We start from the raw sequence: 21,640 nt of genomic DNA, 5'->3' as shown, positions 1-21,640 counted from the left end.
TGTTACAGTTCTTTTCAAAGGACCAGCTTCCTGCAGGCTACCAGAACAGTTTTTAGAATTTCATATTGAATTATCTGAAGTAAGTTCCCAAAGGATATTACCACTAGCTATGGAATTCTGGGTTGGCAGTTATTTTCTTGCAGCCCTTGAAAACTATGCCCCTGACTCTGGCCATTGTAGTTTCTGATGAGAAATCTAATGTCATCCAAATCATTTTGCCCCATAGGTAAAGTGTCATTTTCCTCTCAGTGCTTTCAAAATTTCTTTCTTTTTCATTGGTTTTCAGAAATTTGACTATGATATGTATCCTGGTGTGGGTTTCTTTGTATTTATTCTCTTTGGGATTCATTAAGCTTCCTCAATCTGTAGGTTTATACATTTTCCAAATCTGAGAACTTTCCAGCCATTACTTCTTGATTCTTGATTTTTTTTTCAACCCTGCCTGTTTTGTCCCCTTCCTTCCCAGACTCTGATGACAAGAGTGTTAGATCTTTTGTTGTAATCCCACAGGTCCCTGAAGTTCTGTTGTTCAGAATATATAATTTATATTGTTCCATCTCATCAGTTCTTTCCTTTGTCCTCTCCATTCTGCTTTTGAGCCCACCCACTTATGTTTTTTGTTTGTTATTGTATTTTTCAGTTTTATAATTTCCACTTGGTTTTTCCTTATATCTTCAGGGTTTTTTTGCTGATACTTTCTATATTATCATTTATTTCAAGGAGCCTCAAGGCTGACTGGATTGCTAGGTGGGTCCTGCCAGGGGGAGCCTGGAGCAGAGCGCAGGACAAGATTTCTGTCAGAGGCTGTGACTGACTGTGGCTGTGGAAGCAGAGGTTGGAATGAGGTGCTTTGAAGGTGGAGGAGGGGGTGATGAACCAAGGAATATGGGTGGTCACTAGAAGTCCTAACAGGCCAGGAAACAACCCTCCCCTTAGAGCCTCCAGAAATAACCAGCTCTGCTGACACTCTGAGTTCAGCCCAGAGGAACTGATTTTGGACTATAGCCTCCATAAGTGAAAGGATAAATGAGAATTGTTCTGAGCTACCCTGTTTGTGGTGATTTATTAGGCCTAGTAGGAAACGAACACAACTAGTATCGATTGAGTGTTGTCCTATGAGCTTTGCTGGTGCCAACTCAAGTAATTCTCACAGCGACCTAGGAAGCAGGTCCTCTCATTACTCCACTTTGTAGATGCAGGTGAGGCTTAGAGAGGGTGAAGCACTTGCCCCAGGGTCACACAGCTTGCTGGGGTGGGAGCAGCTCAGGCTGATTTATCCATCAGGCTGCTGGGCTTCCAGTTATGGGTGAGACGCTTTTAAAAAGTTACTGGCTCCAAAACATACAAAATAAAATGGAAAATTCAAAAGTATTAACAATTAAAAGCAAGATCATTAAAGTAATCCTTTCCCTCAGTCTTTCTTTCTGGCAGAAAATGTTCTCCTGAGCACGAGTGTGGAATCCCTTCATAAAACACTTGCTGTGAAGAGGAGCCAGGCCTCCTCTGTGCTCAGCAGGACCTGCCAGGGTGGGCTGAGAGTCTTGGAGCCAGAAAGCAGCTAACCATGGGGCCATATCACCTCCACTGGGATGATCAGCTCAAGCCTGGTGACCACTTGCTTCCAGCACTTTCTCTTCCTGAAAAAGGGGCCTCCTGGAGTATGCTTGCTTAGCAAATTCATAAGCAAATTTGTCACATTTGATAAATGATCAGATGGGAATACTGATTTACTGGAGAGGACAGACATGTATGGCACTCTGGAGAAAAGACGCCTGATATCATTCTGTGTGTGCACACACACACACACCCAGCTGTGGAAGGAACCACAGTGAGCTCGCCTTCCTTGTGTGAGCACTGGGGTGGGGGGAGTTCTCATCATCGTGCCAACTTTACCCATGAGGAAAGTGGGTCAGACAGATGGTTTACATTTATGATGCTCAACAGCATCCATACCGTGTCCAAGGGGAAGCCTGGCCCTGGGGACCCTTGAGGTCCCAACCTGCAGCTCCTTACACCCTGTCTTGTGCTCTGGGGGTGGCAACCATCCAGCCAGGGGACGCAGCCTTCTCTGCTCCCTCTCAAATCCAGAAAACACAGGCATGGTGCATTCTGCTCAAAGCAAGGGCTCCCAGTGGAGACGTGGCAAAGAGACCACCCAAGAGTCCCAAAGCTGGGGGTGACAGAGGCCATGGGACCGCCTTACCGTCCTCGCTGAAGATGGGAGCGGTATGCAGGTAGTGGGTGATGCTGGGGTCTTGCTCAAAAGGACACTCCACTTGTTTCCATGTGATGAATTCTCCAACCTGCTTGGCCAGCTCCAGAAATTTCTGCCAGGGTCACAGAGACACAGAATGGGAACTCCCTCCCCAGTGCCTGGAGGTCACCTGTGAGAGCAGGCCAGCCTCACTCATCCCTCCTAAGAAGGCCCACCTTTGGGAAGGGCAGGGCGAAGCATTCCTGTTGGGAATGCTGAGTGTTTCCTATGTCTCTTCATTCCCTCTGAGGAATGTCAGTAGAGATTATCTAGGACTCATCATCAGCAGGCAATGCATTCAGCTAGACCTGAATATTACTCTATTTTCCTTCTACTTTGTTTGTGATCATTCCTACAAGTTTGTTTATTTAGAGAATGATGCAAATAAATGTACTTAAATGTATTTAAAGGAGATTTAAGTAAACCCACTTAAGTAGGATTTTTATTTCAGTAAAATTTAAGTAAATTTATTTAAAGAACTACTGTTAACTTAAAGTAGGATTTTAAATAAATAGCACCACCAAGTCATGACTGGGTGGGAACCATCCTTGGGGGCATTTTTTGGTCAGTCCCGGTGGCCGACTCCAGCTCCGACAGCCCGTGCCCCAAATCTGGGGCCACATGACCACCTATCCCTTGGCCTCTGTTCTGAGGACCAATTCAAGGAGGGCCCAATACCGGGCTTCTCACACCAAGTATGTGCAACCTCTTGGGGACAGTGCAATCCCAGGCCCCTGCAGTCTCCTCAAGCCCATCCCAGTGGGGTGTCACTCCACATCACCTCCAGCCGAGACTGCCTCAGGGATGCAGCGCCTGGGCAGCCCTCATGGGGAACCAGATCTGCATGTGGCATGGGAATGTCTGCTGGCGGGTCTGTGTCTGTGTGAGGCCCCATAGCACACGCAGCTCCAGGCCAAAAGGCCCAGGCATTGGATGGGGGCCACACTGGCAAAGGACAGTGGCAGGGCAGCTGGGACTGAAGCCCCACTTTATGGAGGGAGAGGCTGAGGCCCAGAGAGACCAAGGAGCCAGCCCAGAACCTGATTGCCCCATGGTGTTGGGGCCTGGGTGTACCAGCCCTCCTGAGGAAGAAGAGCCTCGTCCTTCCTGTGGACTGGGGGGGGGGGGGTGCCCCTGTCGTATGGCACGCTTTGTCTGACTCAGTGACCACTTGCTATTGCTGCCCAGTCCTCTCAGGGCTCCCGGGCCTTGGCCCCATCATGCCTAGCTCACCAGCCACTCCAAGACACGTGTGCCCAGTGGTCCCACGTGGGAGGTCAGCCTGACTTTGCTTGGGAGCTTTGCTAGGGGACTGTGAGGAATGCCCAGCCCACTGAGCACAGGTTACAGAGGCCTCCTTCTGTCTGGGTGGTCAAGGGGGACTCTTGGAGGAGGGGACACTTGAGAACTTGAGCTGATGGCAGTTGAGTGCCTTCAGAGGGAATAGAAATCTTTCTTCCCCTCTGCCTGCTCTGCCTGATCACCTTTTCTGGGGCTCAGGGCCCCTGCTTTGGGAGGTCTCCCCTGACCCAAGCATGCCCTGTGTCCCATCCCAGCTCCTTGCCCCATGTCACTGTGGGTCCCTGGGGCTTTCTCCTAGCCTGGTGCTCTTCAAGGGCTGAAAATGAGTCTGCCTTACCTGTGGATAGGCAGTGGGGGATCAGTGAGCTTCGTCTCCTCCTGTGGAAGGGGTGGGGTGGGGGGACCTGATAATTCTGCCCTGGTGTCTTATAAACTGCAGCACTCTGCCTCGAGTCCCCATTAGTCCAGCGCCCCTGTCCTGGGGGCTTTGACCATCCAGGCCCCCGGACCCTACCTCAAAGTTGACGTGTCCATTGGGGAGGCGGTTGGCGCAGCCCTCGTTCAGGAAGTAGATGTCTTTGATGAGCAGGCTGAAGAAGGGAATGACGATCTGGAAGGGGGAGGGTGCTGATCAGCCCTCAGTCAGCAGGGGCCAGACTGTTTCCTCCCAGGCCCCATCAGACTCCAGTGCTCATTGAGCACCTACTGTATACGGTGCCATTCTCCCTGTGTTGGGGCTGGATGAAAGACACACGGTCCCAATGCCCCTTGAATATTTCTTCCACTCTCTGCCGGGAGAGGCTGTGGCACATTGTCCCCATAATGCAGGGATCCACAGACCTAGGCCTCCTGGTTCAAGTGCTCTAGGAGGAACACAAGCGTGTGCTGAGCCCGCCATTAAGTATACACGGGATGGGAATCGGCCGTCGCACAATTCTGTGGCCTACTTTTCAAAATCTATATTTAATGATCTGTCATTTTACGCCTGATGCTGGAGATCCGATCCTGCCATATCCCTGCTCCAGGGTCTGAGGGGACTGGCTTCTGAGCTCTACTGGAGAAGGGCGGGTGTCTCTGTGTGTCACTGTTGGATGCCTTGCTTCTCCCTCCCTGCTCTGCATAAGCCCACAGCTGACCCCCAGAGAAGGGACGCTCACTGCCCACAGCTCAGACAGCCCTTGGGGAGCTGGCCAGGTGGACTCTGCTGCTGCGGGTTGAACTGCAGCCCCCCAAAAAGATATATTCCAATCCTAAGCCCCAGTGCCTGTGCACAGGACCTTATTTGGAGATGGTCTCTGCAGATAGCATTGAGCTAAGATGAGGTCACACTGGGTGTGATGCGCTCTACTCTAGTGACTGAGGTCCATGAGAAAAGAGGGCAATTTGGGCATATGCAGCAAAGAGAGCCATGTGAAGACAGACAGAGTCAAGCAGGGGTGACTGGCCACTGGCAGAGGAATGCCTGGGGTCATCAGAAGCTGGAAGGGGCAAGCAAACATCCACCCTTTGGAGGGAGCATGGCCCTGACAACCTTGATTTTGGCATCTGGCCTCCAGAACAGGGAGATAATACATTTCTGTTGTTCCAAGCCACCTAGTTGGGGTGCTTTGTATGTCGGCTCCACGGGACTAATACACCTGCTCAGCCCTTGGGCTCCAGAGCTACTCACTTGCTGCCAGGGCAGCCAGGAGCAGCCTCCAGCCCATCACCCCTGGGACCAGGCACTGGGCCCTGACGTTTCTGGCTCTCCGTCCCCCAACTTCCAAGTCAACAAGGGCTTTGAGGTGAGGGCCTGGGCATGACCACATGGCATGCACAGTACAGGAGCATGGAGGACGGCTCAGTGGGGCAGAGGGGGTGGGAAACTGAGACCCGCAGAGTGGCAAGGCCTAGCCCAAAGTCAGGGGCTGGGACTAGAGCCAGATTCAGTGGGGAGACCAGCTGCCTCGTTGGTCCAGGACTAAGGGGGTTCCTGACTGGAACAGTCCCAGGGAAACCAGGACACACTATTTACCCTGCATGTATGTCAATGGCACAGACAGTAGCTCGGGTCTTCACTGTGCCAGGTGCTGGGGTTTGGGAAAGTGGGGGGTGTCAGACACATCCAGTACAGTGGGAGACAATCCCAGGACCCACCCACAAAATGAGCCTCAGCGGGGAAGTCTTTGCCACCCACACGCTGGGTTTAGTCCCCCTCTGTGCCGCTCAGGAGGCCTCCCCTCATGCCCTTGTCATGGGGCATTGGTGGTGGGCCTGAGGGCGGCACTGTGCCAAATATTACATGCACGGGGATCAGAGTTTCATTCCAGCAAGTTCCGTGAAGCAGGGCTCTATGTGCCCCCATTACGGACAAGAAGCCAATAATCAGAGAGGTTAAGCCACTCACATATGCTCACACAGTGGTAAGAAGCAGAGGACCCTGGTGGCTTGGTTCCATAGTCTCTGTCCTGTGGGCTTCCTCACCGTGCCTGGAGGGAGGGTGGTCTCTGTGCATCTTCCCCGCCCCCACCACTGGCATTAAACCCCAGGCCCAGGGTTGGTACATGATGGCTGCATTGGCTTGGAAAGGGGACATGGGCCAGGACAGGGAACAGATTAAGGGCAATGGGACCTGTGGACAGACAGCTCCTGGGGGGCCTGGTGCAGGCTTCCTGCATGCTGTGCACTGGGGCTGGTCTTCAGTGGGGTAGCGTTTTCCAAGTCTGAGAACCTTTGACCATTTCTGTCTGTCCACGTAGGTCCAGGCTACCATCCTATCAGGCTCTAGCATCCTAGCTGGCAAGACTGTAGCCACTGCCCTTGCTTTCTGGAGCTGAGCAGTTCCATCTAGGGTTCATCCAAAAAAGCCAGTGTGGAGTGGGCCCCACCACAGAGATGGGGGGAGAGGAGTAGATAGGAACCAGCCACAGGCAGGAAGAAAGCACAGAATGCCATGACCACTGGAGCCCCGGGCCTCAAAATTTCAGCTGGGAACTACGAGAACATCTGCAAGCATCCTTGTTCCCCTGGCCCTTTTTTCCTTTTTTCTTTCTTTCCTCCCTCCTTCCCTTCTTTCTTTCCACCCAACCATCCATCCATCCTCCAGTCCCCTACCCATTGGTGAACACCTCCTGTGGGCCCAGCCAATGGTCCATATCTCTTTGGAGGTTAGAGGAGAATGCAGCAAAATGAAATAAATGCATAGCTCCGTAAATCACCCACCTCTAGCCCCACACCTAAGCCACAGCATCCCAGCACCCTCGAGCTAGACAGAGGGATTCAGTGTGCAGGAATAGGACATCCCAGTCTGCCCCACAGCCACCTGGCCAGCACAGATGGAAGAAAAGGCAGTGCCCCGGCTGACATCCCAGATCAAAGGCTGAAGCCAGCTCTGTACACCCCCACCTGCAGCCCAGTTCCTGGGCCACCTGCCAGCAGCTCTGTGACTGCCACATGGCCCCTGTGCTTCGGGAATGGGAGGCAGCCCAGAGGTGTGCCGGAGAGGCTAAGTCTGATTCCTGGCCCTGCTGCCTACTTGCTGTGCGACTGGACAAGCGAGAGCTCCTCTCCAAGTCTTCTAACCCGAGAAACGGCACTGCCAGACTCTATCAGTAGTTATCAGAATGAAGTGGGGGCGGGGACAGAGTCAAGGGGCCCTCAGGTGGTAGGTGCTCAATAAGGCAAGATCACTGCCCCTGCTGCTCTGGTCTTCCAGCTTCCTGGCCCCTGGGGGGACAGGCTTGCCAGCCCTGGCGGTTGAGGTCTGGCCTCACTAAAGGCTGCTCCCCAGCATCAGCTGTCCTCAGACCCAGAGCTGCTGAAGGGCTCACAGCCTGAGCAGGAAAGGCCAGCTGCCTAGCATGTGGCCACCAGTGTGGCCAGGGTCTGTGGGCAGCCCCCCTGCTGGGCTGGGGTCCAAGGGGGCCTGTCTCAGCCTGCTCACCCATCCTCACCAACCCCTTTGTGCCCAACCAATCCAACTGCAGAGTGACTCTGAATTTCAAGAAAAGCAGCTTCTTCTGTTATCCCTCGGGCCGGACACAGGCCTGCGCAAACCACAGAACAAACCTAACACTGACATTCCTGCCAAGAGACCAGGCGGACGAGGGATGGCCAGCCTCGGTGTTCCTCCCCATGGAAACGACAACTCTAATGGTCAGGGTGGGTAGGGTTCTAAGTAAGAGGCTCACTGCCATCCCAAGGCACGGTTTCTGGGGCAGGAGGCCACCAGAGAATTTGGGAGACAAATAAAATTGACCAGGGTCTGCAAAGGCACCTCCCCCTCTCCAAATGCAAATGTAGAACAACAGAGCCTGTGAAAAGGCAGTTTTAGTAAGTGAGAGGCTCGGTTCACTCAGTGCCAAAATTGTGACTGTGATCTAAGGCTCCATCAGTGAAGGTCTTACATTTGGAGTAAGGAGGTGGAAGACACTATGCACTTGGAGACAATGTGATCCTAAACAGAAGGGACTCTGATAAATGAAACTGTTCAGGGACCAAAGAGCACCCTGGCTTGCACCCTGCCCACCCGTGGGGCTGGAGACTGGAGTAGAGCAGAGGGTCGGGGGCAGGACTGGTCTGTTGGTTTTGAAGGCAGAAAGGGGTCTGGGGGCGCTGAAGGACTGGTGGGTAGAAGAGGGAAGGGGGGCCTGGGTGGCTCAGCTAGTAGCTGAGTGTCCGACTTGATTTCAACTCAGGTCATGATCTCAAGGTCATGAGATCGAGCCACACGTCGGGCTTTGTGCTCAGTGATGAGTCTGCTTGAGATTCCCTCTCTCTCCCTCTGTCCCTCCCCCTGCCCGTGTGCTCTCTCTCTTAAAGAAAAGTTAAAAAAAAAAAAAGGAAAAGAAAAAGAGGGAGCACCCTCACTCTCACTCTGCATAGTGCTCCAGGGAGGACAACCCTAGCTCAATAAAGAAGCACTTCCTACCAGTAAGAGCTGCGTGGCACGGGCTCTTCTTGGTAAAGACCAGTGTGGCGCAGAAGTAAGCAAGCAAGAACACCAGGGTTCTTCCTGCATTTCCATCTCTGGCCTGGCATCCCAGAGGGGGCTTTGCTCAGGCCAAGCTGGACTGAACAGGATTGAACCCTCCTGGGAGTTGGGAAGTGGCTCAGCACAAGACAGCCCACAGGTTGTTGGAGGTTAGAGGAGAATGCAGCAAAATGAAATAAACGTGGTGTGAGTCCCGCATATTAGAGGCATGCAAGGAGCATGGTTGTCTATACAGATGCTGCAGAAGGGCGGAGGTGGGGGTGGACCAGGTGACCTGGGAGTTGGCATCCAGGCTCTCTGATATAGCCCACCTGGGGCTGAGTTGGGCCGGGGGTGGGGGTGGGGTGGTTAGAGAGGAGCTCTGAAGGCCGGGCAGGTCTCTGACTTACCTTCTCCCGGCTGCTGTGGGCAGTCAGGGAGCGGTGGGCTGCCCCCCGCAGGGCTGTCCTGTAGTTGCAGAAATTCCCAGTTGGGTCCATCTGGTGCTAGAAGGACACAAGGAGGCATTGGGGCAGCTGCATCCCAGGGCTGGCCAGGGCCAGCCGGCAGCCCAGCAGCCTTGCTCACCTCGAGGATGAAGAACTTGGCTGTCTTCACTTTGGCCCAGGTCTTCTTCAGCCTGGAGACGGGGCTCATGTTCATGCCGGCTGGAAGAGGAAGGGTGGAGCTGGGGCAGGGGAGAATCCCCGAGCTGCACCGGTCTGCTTACTCCCTCGGGCAGGGGGTCTGGGGATGGCTCCACCAGGCCAGCCCCTCTGGCTGCCCCTGACTGAGACTAAGCCTGCTGCAGACAGCCACATGGGGGGGGGGTGTTGATGGACACTGTGGGTGTTGATGGACACTGTGTCCCGGAGAGCCTGGCTGCTGTGTGCGCAGGCTCCTGTTCCCACACCATGACCAGTGTCTGCTTTGGGGCACTGCTCTCCCTGGATCTGGGAACACATGGCCAAGTCCTCATAAAGTCCCCTGAAGAGGTCAAGCTTGCCTCAAAGTGGGGACTCCTCTCCAGGACCTCTGGGCCCAGCAACACCTGTCCTGCTCTGAAGAGCACCCTGGCTTGCACCCTGCCCACCCGTGGGTGCCCGCTCCAGACTCTCTGGGGGCACTCCCAGCAAGGCCCAGGGCCCGCTGGCCTACTCACAGATGATGGCCATCAGAGAGTTGAAGTTGCCAATGTTGAAGCACTCACGGGCTACATCGATGAAGAACTCCACCACCTGGGCCCTCTGCTTCTTCTTGGCTGGCTGGGGACAGAGCAGCCGAGCCTCAGTGGGGACAGTCCCCAGCGCGTCATGAGGTCAGTCACTTGTCACCGTTCTCTCAGACCTGTGCACAGCTGAGTGGCTTGATGCTGGGGCAGTCTGTAGCCCGAGGGCTCAGGGTCTCAGCACGCCCTGGGCAGGCCCAGCAGAGCCCACATGGGGCAGAGGAGCTGCCTGCCATGCTTGAGACACCAATCTGCCCTCTCTCCGGGTCCGGTTCCAGCACCCTGTCCACAGCTCCTTCCTGTCCCCACGCAGCACCATGCTTGCTCTCCCCATCCTGGGGCCACACACAGACCCAGGCCCTGTCCCCGGAGCAGGCCCTCCCCTGTTTTCTGTTGAATGACTGCGTGATCTCACCCCTAGTTTATGGCCATGTGCTTGGGACTGTGACTTCTCCCACGGCCTCTAGCAAACCATGCCACCCGCTGGGCTGTCTTGTGCTAAGGCACTTCCCAACTCCCAGGAGGGTTCAATCCCATTCAGTCCAGCTTGGCCTGAGCAAAGCCCCCTCTGGGCTGCCAGGCCAGAGATGAAAATGCAGGATGGACCCTGGTGTTCTTGCTTGCTTACTTCTGCGCCACACTGGTCTTTACCAAGAAGAGTGAGACAAGCTGCCCAAACCCCCTTGGAAAGCCTCCCTCCCTGAGGTCCTTCTGTCCTTCCCGGGGAGCCTGCACAGTGACAGCAATGGCCAAGCAAGGAGGGGGGCCAGAGGCCAAGCATTCCAGCCACTGGTGGCCCTCAGCAAGAAGCACTCCCGAGGCCAAGGCATCGCAGACCAGCTTCTTCTGAATGGCTCTGCTTCTGCCCCTTTCTCTGTTACTCCAATTTCTATCTCAGCATTTGCTCCTGGAGAGCACCAGTTGGCACTTGTGTTGCCTCCAATCTTTCCTGGATACAAATGACCCCAGGGCTTCACCCGATGCTGACAGGGTGCTTGGAGGAGGCTCCCTGCCCTCCAAGGAAGAGAAGAGGGCACACAGGGTCTGGCCCTGAAGGATCATGCCTTGGTGTCACGTGCCTCTGTCTCAGTACTGACAAGACATCCTGCTTTCTGGGAGAAGCTGGAGACCTGGGCTTTGGATGTGCAGTCTCCCAATTTTTACAGGTTAGTCCTGCAATGTTGGTCCATTTCTACTCTAAATCCTGAGAGCCAAGCTCAGCATGGCTGCAGGCCAGGCTCCCCAATACAGACAGGCACAGATGGAGGGAGCAGAGCCACCTGGCAGAGCAATAAACCACTTCTCAAACCCTCAGCAAGTGGTCTCTGATGTCCCATGCTGGAGTCCAGTGGATCCGTGCCAGGCTCTGCCCAGAGGGAAAGGTCACTGCAGGCAAGCTGGGTGACACCTGCTGTCCCAGAGAGGTGTCCAGCTTCATTCTGGCCTTGGACACCAACAGGCTCAAGATACCCTTCTGATTCCCTCCCAGGTAGGTCCCGCCAGCCCCTGCCACCTTGGGCTATGCTAGGTCATGCCTCTGGCCACCTTGGGCTATGCTATATCATGTCCCCTGCCACCCTGGGCTATGCTGGCTCATGCCCCCCAGCTTTCAACGCACCATGCAGATCTCAGTCGCCACAAGGTAGCACAGTCTGTTGAACCATTTCACGTAAGCCTCCAGATTGTTGGTCTTGTCACTGAAACAAGGCTGGGAAAGACACAAGGACCACACTCAGCCTTGCTGTCAATAACTTTTGGAACATTATGTCAGTTCATTGATCATTCTCATAGATCATCAGGAAAATGCTGGGACCTCAAAACCATCCACAAATACCCATGATTTGATGTCTATCCTTCAGGTCTTTTTTCTATAATTCAAAGATATAATTTAAGTACGTATGTAAATACACACCCCCCAACACAGCTGGTTGTCACTATTCATGGATTCTATATTTATGAATCTGTCTGCTTCCTCAAAATACATTTGTAACCCCAAATCATTACTCATGTCTCTTTCACTGTCATTCATGGTGCAGAGTGGCATGTCCCCAGTGGCAGAGTCACCCAAAGTGCCTGTGTGTTCCCAGCTGAGACTGAGCTAAGTGACAACGTGCCTTATTTCAGCTCCTGTACCGTGAACAACTGTCTTTTTTTGGGTGGTCTATTCAGTGTGATGGTGGGTTCCCTGCTTAAAGTGGCTCCAAGCACAGCGCTGTAGTTCCTAAGCACACAACAGCTGTGATGGGCCCTGAGGAGAAAAATGTGTTAGATAAGCCGTACCTACACATGAGTCATGGCGCTGCTGGCTATGAGTTCAATGTCACTGGAAGAACAAGATATATTAAATAAGGTGTCTTTGAGCCAAAACACACGCAGTGCAAGTCTATGTAAGGACTGGCAGATGCAAATGTGGTTGGGAGGCTTGCAAGGAACCTAAGTCTGTATTTCCCTTGGGAGCAGTGGTATTTGCTAATTCCATGTTCATGATGACATCATGGGATATAATCAATTCCCATAAGTAATGACAGTCAACTCTATGTGTGTATCCTATCTGAATATAACCATGTATATATATCTCCATTTTTTCCCTCAGGAAACGTTTCCTATGCCATATAGCCTTTGGAAATATAATTTTTCAACTGATGTAGATATTTAACCGCATAAATGCATGAGAGTTTAAAAGTTTAAACCTAACTTAAATATCCACATAGAAATTGCAAGCGTGACCTTCAATACATAGAGAGGAAGATGGAACAGGGGATCCACTAATCTGAAAAAGTAAAGGAAGGAAGGGAAAGGACAGGGCAGGGGCAGGAAGACAAGCAAAGGCCTTGCACAGAAGGTGGTAAAACCTAATCCAGGTACGTTGATGATTATAATTACTGCAAATTTAAAACTCCAGCTACTTGCCATTTTCAAGTGGCTTGCCCCAAACCCAAAGATATATAGGTAAAAAAATTGAAATATATATATGATAAATATATGAGTATATTCATAGCTGTACGAATATTAGACAAAATAGATTTTTAAGGGAAAAAAAGACTCTAAGGCAAAAGGCATCAGAGGAGGTTCAAGGGGAACCACATAATGATAAAAGTTTTAATTAATCATGAATATGTCACAAATCTAACCTTGCTTGTGCCCAACAAAATAGCTTCAAAATATGGAGGCAAATAGTCAGAAAGGTTTAACTCCTTTAGAGGGAGAAATCAAATCTTATTGCCACAATGGAAGATTTTAACACAAAGTCAGCAATTCATAGATTATAGAAATTAAAAAAAGGTATAAATATAAATTTGAGCAACACAACTTACAAAGTTGAATTAACAGACAACTACAGAAGCCTGCTTGCACTCAACCACATAAAAATGTGTATTCTTTACAAATAGTCAGAAATCTAAAAGCACATTTTAAAATAATCTATTGGTCAAAGATGAAATCATCATGGAAGTTAAAATGAGAATGTTGAAAAACAATTATGAGGGTGCAAATAAAAAACATACTTAGAAAGAAATGAATAGTCTTTCATACTTTTATTAGGATGAAAGAAAAGATGAAAACAAGCTGAGCATCCAACTTAAAAAATTAGAAAAAGAATAACAGGGACACCTGGGTGGCTCAGTTGGTTAAGCCGCTGCCTTCAGCTCAGGTCATGATCCTGGGCTCCTGGGATCGAGTCCCGCATCCGGCTCCTTGCTCAGCAGGGAGCCTGCTTCTCTCTCTGCCTCTGCCTTTCTCTCTGCCTGCTTGTGTGTACTCTCTCTCTCTCTCTCTCTCTCTGGCAAATAAATAAAAATCTAAAAAAAAAAAAAAAAGAATAACAAAGAAAGAATCCAAAGAAAGCAGATGGAAGGAAATAATGAAGATGAGAGAAAAAAATGAAATTGTAAAGAAAGATGCAACATATAGAATCAACAAAGCCAGAAGCTCTTTATTTGAAAAGACTAATAAAGTTGATGAACCCTTAGCAAGACTGATGAAGAAACAGAGAGAAGTAAATACAAAGAATATCAGAGGCGAATATGAATGTGAAAAAAGCGAAAAGATAACTAGAGAGTGTTGTGAATGACTTCGAGTCTACAAATGTGAAAACTTAAAGAGGACTGAGTCAAATTTCTGGAAAAATATAAATTAAAAAGTAGAGTAAAGAAGAAACAGAAAGCCTAAATAGTCCTATGATTACTAAAACAAGGAAAAGCTTGAATGAATATAGAAAAGTCTTCCCAAAAAGGAAATATCAGGCTCGGATGGTTCACTGGCAAATTCTCCCAAATAGTCCAGGAACAGGCAAGTCTTTCAAAGAGAGCAGCAAACAGAAAGGAAAATGAAAAGTCAGCCGCATGATTCTAGTTGCAGAAATCCTAAACAAAACAAGAGCAGACAGCCCGAGGATGTACAAAAAAAGATAAGGATTGCAACCCAGTTTCGTTTATCCCAGAAATGCAAGGTTGGCTCAACACTGAAAAAGAAGAAAACAACTAATACAGTAGTTCCCCCCTTCTCCGTGACATGTTGTTCATGGTTTCAACTACCTACCATCAACCACGGTCCAGAAGCAAGATTATCTAAGACTACATCATGGTGCTTATGTCATTCACCTCACTTCATCTCACCCCATAGGCATCTTACCATCTCATATCATCATAGGGAGAAGGGTGAGTACAGTGTCATAAGTTATTTTGAGAGAGAGAGAGAAAGAGAGAGGCCACATACACATAACTTTTATTAGAGTATACTGTTATAATTGTTCTATTTGATTATGAGTTATTCTTGTTAATTTCTTACCATGCCTGATTTATAAACCTTATCATAAGCATGTGAGTATAAGAAAAAGTGTAGTATGTACAGGGTTCGTATCATCCATGATTTTGGGCATCCACTGGGGGGTTTGGAACATATACCCCACACATAAGGCAGGGAACTACTATATAAGTAATTACTTAATGGTTTAAAAGAAAAGAGAACATAAGGTTAATAGACCCAGAAAAAGTAGTCAATAAAATGCAACAATGATTCATGATAAGAACTCTCATCAAAGTAGGACCAGGGGACTTCCTTGAGCTGATAAGGACATCTAGGAGAAAAAAAATCTCATAGCAAACATCATACTCTATTGTGACATGTGAAAAGCATTCTGTTTAAAATCAGAACAAAAGAAGAATGCCGGCTAGCAACACTTCCTTTTATCATTTTGCCAGAAGTACTAGTAGCACAATAAGCAAGAAAAAGAAATCCTATTGGTCAGACTTAGTGGGGTTATTCTGTAATAACTAGTAATCCCAACATTTCAGAGATTTAAAAAATAGGGCCCGTTATTCATGTCCACTCTTATCAGTGGAGGATTCTCTGTATGACTACCCTAGAAATAAAAAGAATAAGGATTGGAAAGGAAGAAACAAAACTGCCATTATTCCCAGATGATGTAATTGTCTATGTGAAAAACACCAAGGAATACAGAAAAACTATTAGAATCAACAAGAATGCATAATATCATCAGATACACAGTTGATACACAAAAGTTAATGCCATTCTTTAAACTACATAAGCAGTTCAGAAATAAGTACAATAGAAAATGCCATAAGTAATAGCAAAAAATATGCATAAGGAACCCAGTGGGGAAAAAATCTAACAATCTGTTTAATATTTTTACGGAGAAAGTTATAAAACATTAGAAAGGTATTATGGAGTAGATCTAAGTAAATGGCAGGACACACCATTTGTATGGGTCAGGGGAACTCGGTATAACGAAGAGGAAAATTCTTCCCAAACTGGTATGTATTTCATATAGTCTAACAAAATCCCAGTAGAGGATTTTTCACGGAATTTGGAAAAGGGTATAAAATTTCGAATAGAAAAACAAAGGGCCAAGAATGGCCAAGTCACTGCAAATGAGGAGGGTTTGTTTTACCAGATAGGGAGAAAAAAACCCAGCACACAACCATGAAGACGATGTATACTGACACAGAGATAGAAAAACTGACGAAGGGACAGAACAGACATATGACAGGAGTACTAGTTAGCACAATAAGCTAGTTATTCTTGTTAGATCAAACTTGACATATGACAGGACGGAACTGACAGGGAGGACAGGCAGGCAAGATGATACATTAAAAAGTAGTGCAGGAACACTTGCTGTTTGTGTGGAAAACCACGAACATGGATCTCGACCTCAAGCCATAGCCACAAAGTGAATTTCAGATTTTTTTTTTTTTTTTCCTGACAGAGGGATCTCAAGTAGGCAGTGAGGCAGGCAGAAGAGAGAGGGGGAAGCAGGCTCCCTGCTGAGCAGAGAGCCCAATGTGGGACTCGATTCCAGGATGCTGAGATCATGACCTGAGCCAAAGGCAGAGGCTTAACCCACTGAGCCACCCAGGTGCCCCCACAAAGTGAATTTCAAATTCAAGGCTTCAATGTGAAGGGTATATTAAAACTTCTTGAAGAAAACACCATAGATTATCTTTATGATCTGGGTAGGGAGCAGGGAGGGATTTCCTAACTCCCCTCCCAAGCCCCACCCCCCCCAAAAAAAATAAAGGAAAAGGTTAGTAAATTCGATTCAGTTAAAATTAAAAACACCTTCTCATCCAGACACAGAATAATGAGAATGAAAAGCGAAAGTAAAACAAAACAAACCCCCCTCCAGGACCCTGAGATCATGACCTGAACTGGAGGCAGACACTTAACTGATTAAGCCACCCAGGCATCCTGGTTGGGTTTTTCTTGAAAATCAACCAAGTGAACCTGTCACTTCAAGGAAGTAACTGATGGTATTAGTTGTCAGTGATAAAATTCAAAGTTTCAAGAGAGAATTGGGAACTTGTAAGACACGTATCCCTGTCTGTGACCTTGACACTTTCCCAATACCCACAGGCTCTTCTGGAAGGATGAGATCAGTAATATTAGTGGATATGATTTTAAAATATCACATAATGAAATGTACCAATATTTGGAAGATCAGCCTGGTTCAGTGAATTCATATGTATTCATATGAGTGTCATTTCCAAACGACCAAGATATGATGTTATTAAAATCATGCACGGGCAAAAGATCCATTCAAGATGCAAGATGGACCAATGGATTTTAATGTAACAGAGGACTCAAAATCTACTGATACATTTTCAGATTCCAAATTGCAACAATCTTAAAAAAAACTACCACCTGCTGAGTTTTAGCATAGTATCACAGAAAACTATTCACTTATCTCAAAATGCTGTAAAAACACTCTCCCCGTTTCCAACTACATATTTGTGAGAGGTTGGATTTTTCAACCCAGACAATATATGTCAAGAGATTGAAGGCAAAGCAGATAAGAGACTCCAGTTCTCTTTTAGTTGTGTTGGTCATTAAAGAGATTTGTACAAATACTGTAAAACAGTACCACTCTTCCCTGTAATTTTTTTTTTTTTACTTTGGGAAATCTAGTTATTAAAATATATTACTGAAGTGAACATATGATAGGTTATTATTGCTATCTGGAATAAATCTTTTAAATATTATCAGTTGCAATGGCTAATCTGATGAATATTGGTAGATGTGATCTACATAAGCAAAAGTTCTTTGGGGCCCTTTGTAATTTTTAGGAGTATAAAGTGGTCCTAAGACCAAGTCATTTGAGAACTGATGCCCTAGAAAAATATGCACCGATGTCAGGGAAACATGGAAGAATGTTCACAGCAGCAGTATCTATAATAGCAAGAGGCTGGAAACAACCATACACCTTCCTCTACCGTAGAGTGGGCAAAGAGAGGTCATGGACAATCTCTGATGCACTTCACGATAAAAAATAATCCTTAGAGATGGCCAAAAACCAAACCCATAATCAAAACCGAACCTCAAAAACAACATGCTGGGAGCAGCCAAGCCTCCTTCCCACTCCAACCCCCGTGCTCGTGTGGGGCTCCCAAGAGTACCCAGTGATTGTGTACACGCATGTGTTGTACAAACAGGTATGACGCACCCTCTTTTTTGTTGTTGTTGTTACACAAATGGCCACATCCTCTTTGCCATTGCTCCTTGCTCTAGTTTTTTTCTCTCTGTGATGGATCTGGGAGATCATTCTCTACTTCTAGCCACTCTTATTCTTTGTAATAGATCCAGAGCATTACATGTGTGGACGTGTAATTTGTAATCGAGCCCCTGCGGATGATAAGCTGGGTTGCTTCCAACCTTTGGCCATGATTCCCACAGTACATCCCAAATACCTCTATGCATGCATCTTTGTGTATGGGTGTGTATAACCACACGCTAAATTACGAGGTGTTGAAAGTTGAGGTCAAGGGTGTACATCTCAAGCACTGATACTATTGTCAAAGTGCCCCCCCCAAAAGGGCAGGGCCAGTCTTCCCACCAGCCGTGTATGTGAATGTGTCCTTCCCTACACACCCCCCGTGTTTTGTCCCCGCTTATCCAAGAGGTGAAAACGCATTCCTAAGTAGTTGCTCCTCTTTAATTACACCAGAAGGCAGAAGAGTGTCATTTGAGTGTCATTTCCAAACGACCAAGATATGATGTTATTAAAATCATGCACGGGCAAAGGATCCATTCAAGATGCAAGATGCAAGATTCGAAGTGCACCCGGTTGATAAGCACCAGGCATCCTAATGGTTGGGTTCTGACAGAGGAGCGGCAAACCCGAAATCCCGCTTCTGTCCACAGTTCGTGGCCCCAGGGGCTCCTGCATCCCTTAGACGCTCGCTCGTATTTTTTTACTGGGAGGGGCGCACGAGCGCGCACTACCCCAGGTGGCCGCTGGAGGGCACCAGCGCCCGCCGAAACGCGCCAGGAGAGCTTGGGATGCGCTCCACTCTCCTCCCAACCTGGGCCCTTGGTCCCCGCCCCGCCCCCCCCCCCGCCCTCCGCCCTCGCTGGGGGTGGGGCGGGTGACCGGCTGGCTTCCCCAGGACTCAGGGCTGCTGGGCTGGAGGAGCGCGGGTGGAATGGACGGAACCCCTCAAAGCCCATTGGCTCTGCCCCGGGCCCCTCGGAAGCTCGCCCAGCTGACACTCATGGAGTTCCCCAGAGAGGCCAGTGGGTTGGGGTCACTGGTGGAACAGCCTGTCCAAGGGCCTTCTACCTTTGTGCTGGCCAAAGGGTCCTTGTTCACAAAAGCTTGGACAAACTCCTCAGGCCCGATGTGCCGTAGCCGTTCCTGCACCAGAAGGGAGAAGAGGAGTCGGGAAAGGGAGGAAGGTGTGGGAAGGGAGGTGCCCACCCAGGGCCTGGCATGGTACTTCTGCGGGCTCCCTGCCTCTCAGCCCATCCAGGATGGTCTCTGGACAGCTTCCCTTCTCCCTAGGGCTCCACAACCCCATTCTGGGTTGTCACAGAGCTTGAAACCATCCCGAAGGAGGCACCCCTCTTTTCCCATGTCCAGGGGCTGCCGAAGCTCATGGGGGGGGGCAGAAGGCAAGGTCCCCATAGGGCGTGCTTAGGAGATTCGAGACCCAAGAATCCCGGCTCGAAACTGGGTAACTGAAACAACCTGCTCCCTCCAGGTGAGGTCCGGGTCAGACTCAAATCCTGGCTCTGTCCCTTCTACTGTGTGACTTCAGGCAAGTCTCTTTACCTCTCTGGGCCTTAGTTTCCTCATTGGAGCAAAAGGAATAATAATAGCACCTCCCCGGCATGATGGGGGAAGACGAAATGAGACAGTGGGGGTTAAGTTCTGAATATTGTGCCGGAAACAGTAAGAGAGCCATAAATGGTAGAGGTTTATGAGACTGACGCGCTGCCTACTGCGCTAAGGAGGCAGGTAATGGTGGAGGTTTAAAAGAGAAGACCCACGGCCCCACCTCCCCTCTCTCTGGGGCAGGCCCCTCAGCCTCTGCACCTTTAAGGAATCCAACATGTGGGAGGCCAGACTGGGGTCTGGACTCAGTATGTCTGCGAGTCCTACATGGGGAAACTGAGGCCTTGTTAGAGAAGGCACTCGCAGTGCAAAGCTCACACAGCAGGTGGTGGCAGAGCCAGTATTTGAACCCAGTTCCTCTGTCCAGGGCCCAGACTCTTAGGCAGGCCCAGGGTCCAAGCTGGGCAGGCCCAGCATATCCAACCCTCCTGCTGGAATGGTGAGAGACCATCCCAGAGCCAGGGCACCCTGGAGGTGCCTGGCTGGCCCTGCTGTGATAGGCTCAAGCCCCGGGGTTACATGGACACCAGGCAGGAGGCCAGGGATGGCTGGTCCTCAGTTGTTCCTGGCTCTTGGTCTGGCTAGAGGAGGGCCCAGGCCTGCTCACCAACTCCACATGGGTGAGCTGCTGGGCCAGAGTGTAGGGGTCACTGCAGACGCCGAGGAGCTCCCGGTGGATGGAGGCGGGTGGCTTGGTCCTGTAGGAGATGGGCTTGTCGGCACCCAGAAGGTCTTCTGGGCCCTGGCCCTGTGCAGCCAGCTTCTGGTGCAGAGCCTGTAGGAGCTGCTGCATCCTCTTTCGGTATGTCTGGAGAGGAGGTGGAAAGAGAGGAGTTCAGGCCCGAACACCCATCTCCTCATGTCTAGCCTCTGAGCCAGCCGGGTTGTGAGCTGTGGCTGGCTGTGCCCACCCCCGTGTCCGCCCTGAAGCAGGACCCAGCCCAGGGTGGCAGGGAAAGGCTATAGGATAACCAGTAGGAGCTCAGAGGAGCCCGTCGGGGAGGGCGACCAGGGTCTGGGGGCTGCTCCTGCTCTCTAGGCAGTGGGACAGGCTGGGGACAGGCAGTGGGACAGGCTCTCTGCCAGGGAGATAGAAGCAGGGAGAAAGGAGGGAGACGTGGAATGGGCTCTGCCCCAACCCCGCCCTGGGGACCCCCTCCACTCTCCCGACTCTGAGAGGCCTTCCTATCTGTGCCCTAGCAGCACTTGCCCAGGTCACCCGATGTGACTTCCCTATGGGGCCACTGTGGGAGATGACCAGGGCAGTTTACTGCCCCACTAGAGCGACAGCTTGCCGGGGGGTAGGGAAGCCTGCATGGTCCCCTCTCTGTGGGCAGAGCAGGGTCTGGCTCTGGGCCCCTGGCGGGCCTTTACTAACCACTTTCGCAAACAAAAGTGTCTCACCATGCAGCTCGGACAGATATATGCTTGCTTTGGGCTGTCCTGGATGGGGTGCAGGGAAGAGAGGCTGTGCTCCCCCACCCTGCAGGAGGGGCACCCACCTTCCATATCCAACAGGGAAATGGATTATTCCCCCTTCAGAAATCCCCATTTCTCGAGGAAGGCACCATTAGACTGGCTGTGTTTACGAAACTTGAGGCCCACCATTCCCAAGGGGTTGGTCACTAATCCATAGACAGAGCCCCCTAACTTGTCAGCTGGACCTCCCCCACCCAGAGGTTGATTCAGCTCCAACAAACTGAGGAACTGGCTTGGGCACAGGGGTGGGTGTATCCGAACTCTAGCTCTTGCTCCCAGAGCCCCAGGGGCCAGGCACACTGCTCAGCTGGATGGTATGTCGGTAAACTGAGGTCCAAGTCTTCCTTCCATCCATCGCCTGCGGAAGGAGCAGCCCCTCTCAGCTCTGCAGCTCCAAGAGTGTGGTTATCAAGCTGCTGGTCAGGTCTTCACAGGAGTTGGGTCCATCTTGTGAATCTTGACACCCGCACCACCTCCTCCCATCTCTCTCCTCACTCAGTCTGTCAGCAAAGCCTGGGGCCCTCTCTCAGGCTGCATCTGCTTCCGGTTCCTCCTGCCTCGGACTGTTGGCAAGCTCACCTGCACCATCCTTCCGTGCTGGAGATCTCCCCACCCCACCAACGTCTGGGACCCCTCCCCTGCTGTCTGTCCCTTGGTCCTGGGTATGCTGGGTCATCCAGAGCATCATTCAGTCTCTGTGTGGACAACATTCATCTCTCACGTGCAGCTTCTTCTCAGCTCTCCAGAGCCACATGGCCAAGGGGCCACCTCAGCCCAACGTGTGCAAGGGGCCATCTT

The 21,640-nt window shown here is 50.3% G+C and overlaps 1 protein-coding gene across 8 annotated transcripts in view; it reads right to left on the bottom strand.

The window, feature by feature from the left end:
* RASGEF1C (RasGEF domain family member 1C) overlaps positions 1 to 21,640 on the bottom strand; it is an 83,773-nt gene that overhangs the window by 3,352 nt on the left and 58,781 nt on the right. For all 8 annotated transcript variants that reach the window (XM_082723606.1, XM_082723599.1, XM_082723603.1 and 5 more), the window contains 8 exons: positions 19,971 to 20,171; positions 18,809 to 18,883; positions 11,354 to 11,443; positions 9,670 to 9,772; positions 9,096 to 9,175; positions 8,918 to 9,013; positions 4,071 to 4,166; positions 2,204 to 2,327 (listed from right to left, as the gene is read on the bottom strand). In XM_082723606.1, the coding sequence (XP_082579732.1) occupies positions 2,204 to 2,327; positions 4,071 to 4,166; positions 8,918 to 9,013; positions 9,096 to 9,175; positions 9,670 to 9,772; positions 11,354 to 11,443; positions 18,809 to 18,883; positions 19,971 to 20,171 (865 nt within the window). The remainder of the gene's footprint in view (positions 1 to 2,203; positions 2,328 to 4,070; positions 4,167 to 8,917; positions 9,014 to 9,095; positions 9,176 to 9,669; positions 9,773 to 11,353; positions 11,444 to 18,808; positions 18,884 to 19,970; positions 20,172 to 21,640) is intronic.

This window comes from Mustela nivalis, assembly GCF_964662115.1.
Source record: "Mustela nivalis genome assembly, chromosome: 3".
In the NCBI taxonomy this organism is placed as follows: Eukaryota; Metazoa; Chordata; class Mammalia; order Carnivora; family Mustelidae; genus Mustela; species Mustela nivalis.
Note: the sequence above shows the minus strand (reverse complement) of the source record. Positions and strands in the feature narration are given on the sequence as shown.